Source organism: Tachypleus tridentatus, chromosome 6 (assembly GCF_004210375.1).
Source record: "Tachypleus tridentatus isolate NWPU-2018 chromosome 6, ASM421037v1, whole genome shotgun sequence".
NCBI classification, from domain to species: Eukaryota; Metazoa; Arthropoda; class Merostomata; order Xiphosura; family Limulidae; genus Tachypleus; species Tachypleus tridentatus.
Window position 1 is genome coordinate 114,220,944 of NC_134830.1, and position 8,517 is coordinate 114,229,460.

Here is an 8,517-nt window from a genome sequence, read left to right on the forward strand (position 1 = left end):
TAAATGTACTTGAAAAACAGCCATATTAATGACCGGGATTATCTTAATATTATATACAAATTTAGAAATATATGGTTCGTGGCGGATGTGTATTCTAACATGATCACAACAATCACTTTAACTTGATGTTTCATTACATATATATTTTTTTCTGTCTGTACTTACCTACTATTAGAACAGAATGCAACGGTTGGGAAAGTTATCTCTTTCACAGGTTCGATCTTGATCTCTACAGTTGTTGAATATTCATAGTAGAATTGAACAAACTCGACAACCTGAAATATAAATCCAGCCACACAACCTACCACAAATAGTAATTGGAGAATAGGAGCAACTAGTTGCGAAAGTGTTTTGTACGAAATCATGGCTGGTTTAATAAAGGAGACAACAATCCAATACTTTTATAAAGGCAAAAAAGGAATTTATCTCTGTAGTTACTCTATCAATCGATTAAGTCGTGTCAATCATAGCCAGGCACTTGAATATTTACGCATGCGCTTTTATTTCATAAACTTTATACGAGTTTTATGAGTTTGCGTTGAAAGGTGCAATCTACATTTTACATTTTGTTATTCTGTTACGAGAATGACAACATTGTATTAACATAATGATACAAAACAGAAATATGTTAACTGACATTCAGAGAAACGAATTTCAAAAAACAATTTACTGCAGCAACCAGCTTATATTTACATATCTAAATGTCATGAACAAATGAAGAAAATTATATTTTATCTACCTCAGAAGTAAAAGTCAATGGCAAGATAAAAAGGGCTCAGCGTGTTCGATTGAGATAAATTGAATATGCAAATCATAAGTTCTTTTGATAATCACAGCCAATATAAAGTCACGTTAGAACGGGTCTATCATAATTACATTTTGACATATTTTAAAATGCGCGTGTGTTTTTTCTAATAGTACAGCCACTTCTGGATATCTGCTGAGTCCATGGCGAGTAATTGAATCCCCGATTTTAACGTGGTAAATCTGTAGACTTACCGCTGTACCAGCGGGGGACATTTAGTATGCGTATGTAGTGTTATGCTATCAAAAATTAATTGATTTGGGAAGGACCTGTAATGTTGTTGTTTGTTTTAATCCAAGTACAATATATGTCTACATCCATACACTCAGAGCATCAATATGTATTTATATTGAGGAATTAGAACTCAAAAGTGGATAAATAATTTGCACTTAGTGGCATTGCAAACTACATCAATCTGGATCAACTAGCGACGACTTGTCTCCAGACGAAATACTGAGTTTTGTAACAGGTTAGAATAAACCAATACAAAAGTCAGTTGCAAAAGCCATACACATGCTTTAGACAAAAACACATAGAATAATAATCTATTTTTGGAAAAAAAATTGCCAATATAGTGTGGATTCTCCATGATGAGACTTCTAGCCGTCAAATACTTCAAGCACCTAAAGAGCGAAACGTCTATTCGTACTATATCATACAAATAGTTACCAATAAGTTGTTAACATATTGCCTTTGGAAACTGGCTAGAAAATCATCGCCCTTGCATGCTAAGTGGACTAGAAAAATTGCATGGAGAGGTAATAGAACGAGTAGAGCCCACGGGGCCCCATTTTTAATTTTACTTTTTAGCTGACTATTCTTACATATATTACACAACGTTGTTTCTTTATATAATTGCTCCCCAGCTGCATAGCTGTAACTCAAGGGATTTACAAAATTAAAATCTGAAGTTTTGTTTCCTTGTGGTGGACACAACCGATTATCCAATGTAGCTTTTCTCCAAAACAAAGAAACATATTTATTTAATTTGTACATTTCAGTGATAAGTCTGAGGCCGTATATTGCAAAACAAATGTAGTTTTGCTTCCCCTTGATGAGCAGAGTACAGATAACTTGTTTTGTATCAAACAAATAATATCACATGATATGTTATATTTGTTTTCCGCCAGTGGCATAGTGATGTTGCGCTTTGTATTTAATAACAAACAAAAATATTTTTTATGGCCTAAACTTTTTAAATATTATTTGCATTATGGCATAAAGTAAACAAGAAACTTGCCCAACTGGTGAATAAATGGATTTTAATCATTATAAATTTTTGTGTTTTTTTATGATTTTGCATACACTTAGTAAGAGCGGTATATTAAATCTACTGTTTTAGTTCTGATCTGTGCAGCTAGACTTAATGTGAAGTTAATGTTAATCAGTACCGCAATTAATAGAAAATAGGATATTTCATTTAATATGTCTTATGGATACTAAAATATAATTATACATTGATTATATTTATATTTACCGTCACCAAGTAATCATTATTAGCCATAACTATGTTAAATTACGTAATTATTTTTAATATACAACGTCTGGTATATTACACTGTGAGAGATTATACAAACTGCTATTTCTATGTATTCAGTTCTGTAATTGATATTCTGTTGTATGATGTATTTATGCGAGATTAATATTTATACATAGAAATTAAACTGAAATATCTTTTTGTCATGTTTGCGATGGAAGTTTGCAATTTGTGTTAAACGTGAACTGCATTTGCAACAATGGAAATTTCCACAATTAAATAATTCATACTGAAATTAAAGATATCGTATTTTTACTGCATCTGTATTTAATATGAATATGTCAATGTTAATATCAAATATTGTTTGAGCTACTAATATCGACAATTTTTTATTTCCAGTTGATCTACTCTGATGCTGAGATGAATAACTCTTCAATACAGTCATGGCCACAGACTCAGACAAATTTGAAAGTGTTTCGTACAACTTAAATAGTTCCCAACAACCTCGCATCATTTATAACTGGTGATACCATACACTTTTCTGTTGTAGATAGCCCACACTTCAAGTAGTTTTTTTCGGGCCTGAAACCTCGCTTTCAGATGCCTGACATGAAACATGTATTCAGTGCTTCTCTATAATGGAAGTAATTCAATTCATAATGATGCCAAGTGTTGCCTAGAAGCAGCAGATTGAGTATGTGTTTCAACGGATCTATGAGTAATTAGATGCCCACTGTCTTGTTTGATGTATTCTGATCCGATAAATTAACCGAAGTGTTGTATTACTGATCTTTTTATTAAATAGCAAGTGTTACGTAATAAGCGACCGTCAACTATAACAAAGAAAAATAACAATTGAATGTATACAATACGACAAAACGTTTTAATAGCATGATACACGACTTGATCTTGTTAGCAAAAACAACATATCTTCCTTTAGCTCGTGTATAAAACACATAAAGGCCACATAAAACGTATCAAAATGTAATAAACGAAAATGCAGAATTGAATTAAAAACATCTCAATTATGAAGAATTCAGAATAGCATCGACACATACTTTCTCAGATTACAGTTCATTGAACACAAAAGTATCGTTTACGAACAAAAAGGCAAATTCTATTATTACATCTAAACCCACGTGGTGAAGCGGGGAAATTCCCACAAAAATCAATATTTTTGTTTATGATTGACAAAAGTTAAACAGTTGCTTACCGACTTTGGAGAGAATACAGTTGTAGTTTTAATAGAAAAAACAGGGACAATCCAAATTTTGAAAGTTTTTCGTGTCTACTTCGTGATAAAGACAATGTTTCGTGTAACGGTCTCAATCTCACGTGGATCTGATTCGGTATGGACGCTCAACTTCTTTATACAACACTGTATCACTATGTGTAGAATATTTGGATCGGTTTACAATACACTGAAAGGATTATATCATCAATTAAACAGAAACCCATAGAACATTGTGATTTTTTCGAATGAAACTGCATTTAACGGAATCTGAAATAAATCCGAAGTTACAACTAGTACTATTTTTAAATGCACATGATTCTCTTTCCATAAAGATGATTTGGCTCGGGTCACTTTCAACTAATACAAGTTATCGATTGGCACTGAAGGCGCTTAAAACACTGCGTAATACAAAATAGATAAATAGTGCTGAGAAAAACTTTCATCAAAACTTTACACTCCTCATCAAAATCACTTTGATTTTCTGAGGATCACTGAGAATACTGAGATTAACATTTAGACATAATACTGAGAGCTATGATAATCACAAATGCTCACCAACATGTCTAATATATTATCAATTCATCATACATTATCGATATACAATATTAAATCATTCAGTAATTCAATACTGTTCTCTCTCCAATAGCACAACCAGTTTGTGAATAATGCATTCTAAGACAGTTGGCAGAGATAGTCACTTTCCTTCCCCAAACAGACTCGGATCCCAAGTGAGGAGCTTTACCTTTCTAACCAGATTGTCTTTGTCAGATATAGCTTCTACAACCTTTCCAAGTCTGTGATGACTTCTTACCAAATCATCGTCTTTCAACAGGACGATATCGCCATTTGCCTAGTTCTTGCATTTATTAGTTAATTTTTGTCTCTGCTGGAGGTTTTGTAGATATTCTTTCTTCTATCTTCTCCAATTAGCCAGGAACTGTACTTTCCTCTATTGCTTGGTGGTATACAAATCCCCTCGACCAAATTTCTCAGTGGGGGCATCAGAATTTTTGACTTCATTGTGAGAAGATTATTAGATGTCAATGATTTTGGTGCACTACGTTCATGGATGTTTTCTAGAGTCCGAGCCCGACTGCCGACAATGGTCATTACCTCATAGAAAAACGTTCTGAGAGTGGCGGGGTCAAGTCTGGAGTCGTGTTGTCTCAGTAATGTCGTCAGAATACTTCTCACGGTGCATATTTGTCTCTCACATACTCCTCCTGTGTGGCTTGAAGAGGGTGGATTCATGAATAACTCAGCCTGGGATGCAACAAGGAAATCCTTAATCATTAACATCCCTATTTCTGACGCTGCCTTTCACAATTCATATGATGCTCCAATGAAATTTGATCCTTGATCACACCTAATGGTTCGAACAGGACCTACAATGGATAGAAAGAAGTGCAGAGTATTAAGAAAGGCATCTGTTGACATGTCATCAAGTAGCTGTATATGGGCAGCTCTGTATGTCAGAGAAGTTATGAAAATTCCATATTTCTTGCATTCCTTTCCACCAGTTTTCGTCACAAAGGGTCCAAAACAATTCATGTCAATGTGAGTGAAAGGTGGTGAAGATTCTGTTTGCTCCTTTGGAAGATCAGCCATTCTTTTGGGTATGTAACTTGCCTCTTAGTATCCTGCATGTTACATATTTCTAGAGGTGAGAGGAATCTGCTCTGGTTTTTTCAACGATCCAGTAACCTTGTGACCGGATTTCATGTAACGTGAAACTGCGTCCTTGGTGACTTATTTTCTTATGAAAATGCTTGATGACCAAATTGACAAAATGATTTTTTCTGGGAATTATGATGGGATGTTTCATATCGCAGTTTGCCGGGATTTATTGCAACCTTCTGCTAACTCTGAGAATCCTGTCATGGTCCGTGAAAGGATCCAGTTTCTTCATTGGTCCTATAGCTGGTCTTTTCTTTTGACTGATGACCTAGATTTCCTCATGGAAGAAGGTACTCTGAAGCATGCAAATAATGGTGTTTTCTGCAGTTTTCATCGCTTGTACTAGGCTGATATTTTCTTTCTCCATTTTCTTTGCTATATACCATTGGATTGTAGCAAGAAACTTGACCGCCAAGAGCCAATCAGAAAAATGCTGTAGTACCAGGAGTAACGATCCACTTTGACCTTTCTCTGCACTGGTCGCCAACACCTTCCTGACTTCAAGGTAATCTCCTTTCAGTGTTGTGTCCACATCATTGCCCAAAGGCAGCTGTGAATCCCAAAGGAAAGAAGGGCCACTGAAACAAGTGGATGTCTATTTGAGAAGCCTGGTAGAGTTACAACCTTCAGTGAAGCAACTCTGGATTTACCCAGTACCAGAGAACAGCGTACCTGCCCTTACTGTTTACTAGATGGATGAATGTGCATTGCCAATAGCCTGAGACTTTCAAGGTGCTTCAACCCAAGAGACTTTGGAAACATTAATTTGGGGGAATTCCACCAGCCATTGTTCCCATTTTGATTGTAGATCTGATGACATGGGCTCATCCCAGCCAGCGTTTTCTCTGCAGAGCTGCTGCAAGATCTGCTTTCCAAGTAACATAAAGGGAGAAATACTTATTAGTGGATCATACAGTGATGCAACAGTTGAAAGGACACCCCTACGAGATAGTGGTCATATTGGTAGACAGAGGCAGAAATTGAATTTGTCTGATTCGATACACCACTGAGTGTCAAGCACTTATTCAATGGGAAGCTGGTCAAACTGTAGATCTAGGTTCTTCAGTTCTTTAGCTTTTTCCGACTCAGGGACTGTCATCATAACCTCACAACTGTTGTAAACGAATTTGTGAAGTCGAAGATTTCCTGACAAGCGTAAGACTTGGACATCTTTTATCAGCTTAATGGCTTCATGAGATAAGTTACAACTCGTCAAGACATTATGTATGTAAAAACGGCTCGTTTGGGTTGAGAAAATTTTTTACGATGACCGAAGAAGGTCGAAACGTTGTTCGCTCCTATACGTAAAAAAATTTCTCAAACCAAACGATCCGTTTTAATATTTATATTTTTCTCTACAAGTGAGTTTTCTCAACACCACTTATCGTCAAGCCATTGACAAATAGAATTCTCGCTCAAGGAAGTCACAGGCTTCTAAACGTTCCTCGTTTATCTGCTGCAATCCTCTTCAAACCAAAATTTGCACAACCTGGTAATGACGTGCCACCGAACAAGTGCACTTTAATTTTGAAAGTGCAATCATCTGTTAACAGATCACCGTTTGTTCACCAGAGAAAACTCAAATAGTCTCTGTGTTCAGGATACACACGAAACAAATGAAACATCTTCCCAATGCCCCCGGAAAAGCTACAGATTCCTCTCAAAACCTACATAGAACGCTGATCAGGGAATTCATCACATCTGCACCTTGGAAAAGTTCGTCATTCAGGCAGTCTCCTTGATAACGAACGCTACAATAGAAGAAAACTGTGATCTTTCCCAGCTTCTGAGGATGATAAATGCCATGGTGTGGAATGTACCAGGAAGTCTGGGGATCATTTATAGACAATGACACTTCTTCTGCCTTCCCTTGCTCTATTATTTCAGACATAAAAGACTTGTAATCTTCTAAATACTGTGGAGTGATTATTCAGGAATCGATGCCTGAATTGTTCTAGTCTCTTTCTCTGCCAATTGTTTGTTGTCAGATAGGTATGACTGTACATTTTAGAAGGAAAAGGTCACGGTGTAGATACTTTCTTTGTCTTTGTATGTGTTTGTCTCCATTGTTGTCATGAACTTGATATCTTCTTGAGACATGCAGTGGTCCTGCTTGATCTTGTTCTTCGAGAAGTCTGATTCCAAGAGCTCAACTACTTGAGGCAAAATCTGCTCCTCTTTTGAACTAATGTTGCAAATTAACTGGACTTCATCTGGATGATGTTATGTTTGAATTATTAATTATTTTGCTTGAACTGACTCCTCAAATCTTCAGTCCTTTGAACTTTAATCAGTTAACTGTGGAAGTAGATGTCAAAGTGTACAGATTGAGTCTGGCAGATTCCAGTTCAGTTAAAAGTTTATCAGCTGTGACTGCCAGGATGAAAGTTGTGTTGCTCTGCATGTCCAGCAATGTGTACACCATGACCTTGCTTTCACGGTCCTCCTTCATTGACAGATAGACTGGCAAAATCATAGAAGTCATTCTCTCACCATTATCGTTTGACGCTTTCAGTGTCATAGCACCTTACATTGCAGTGGTGTTTATTGGGGTGGCTCCATTTGATCATGCGGTCTGTCCATTCAGACTTTCGTAATCGCCATGTAAGCAGGTTGGATGCCATCCCTTGCATTTGGAACAATGGCTCTTGTTAGTGCAGTTCTTGGATAGGTGCCCACGAGTGAGGCAGCCAAAGCAAAGCCCATTCTTCGGCAGGTAATGTCTTTGCTCAGAAGGAGTTTTATTAATGAAGATCTGACAGTCATGTAGGGTGTGATTGTTCCTCTAACAGAAGATGCATACACGTCTTTGGAACTTTTGACATGTCTGTAACGAGCACATTAGCGTTCTTGCTCTACGTTGGTTTAGTTGGATTGTCCTCTTTGGCTCCAGAAATGCGAGAGAGAAGAAGAGGTGTGATTGGGTTGCAAGCAATATTAGCTTCCTTTTTGAGGAAAGACACAAATAACTTCTAACTAATACAAATTATCGTTTGGCGTTGAAGACGCTTGAAATATTGTGTGATACAAAATAGATAAATTGTGTTGAGCAGCACTTCTCACTATGGACCAACAGAAAATACTGCAACTACAATGGAACATTGCATCACTGAGTATGGAGCATGGATTGGTTGATGTCAATGTGCAACAGATTTTCACTGTGTAACACACAGGCAAAGCCATATTGTAGCAATATGTCTCATGAAATTATGCTCATTAATCGTTTGTGCAATCATGAAATAAATAAACGTATTACATTGGATATTTGCTTTTACATCTTACTCTTTTCTTCAATTTGCATACATAAATAAAATGTCCCTGAGA

General features: G+C 36.4%; 1 protein-coding gene and 1 long non-coding RNA gene across 5 annotated transcripts in view; one reads left to right on the forward strand and one right to left on the reverse strand.

Moving 5' to 3' along the window:
• LOC143253352 (bile acid-sensitive ion channel-like) overlaps window positions 1-390 on the reverse strand; it is a 62,612-nt gene extending 62,222 nt beyond the window's left edge. For all 4 annotated transcript variants that reach the window (XM_076507109.1, XM_076507106.1, XM_076507108.1 and 1 more), the window contains exon 1: window positions 166-390. In XM_076507109.1, coding sequence (XP_076363224.1) covers window positions 166-365 — 200 coding nt within the window. In that variant the 5' untranslated portion in view covers window positions 366-390. The remainder of the gene's footprint in view (window positions 1-165) is intronic.
• The window catches only part of LOC143253354 (uncharacterized), a 90,281-nt gene extending 87,209 nt beyond the window's left edge, over window positions 1-3,072 (forward strand). Inside the window, exon 3 of the long non-coding RNA XR_013029519.1 lies at window positions 2,682-3,072. This is a non-coding gene — a long non-coding RNA (uncharacterized LOC143253354). The remainder of the gene's footprint in view (window positions 1-2,681) is intronic.
• Window positions 3,073-8,517: the final 5,445 nt, after the last annotated feature.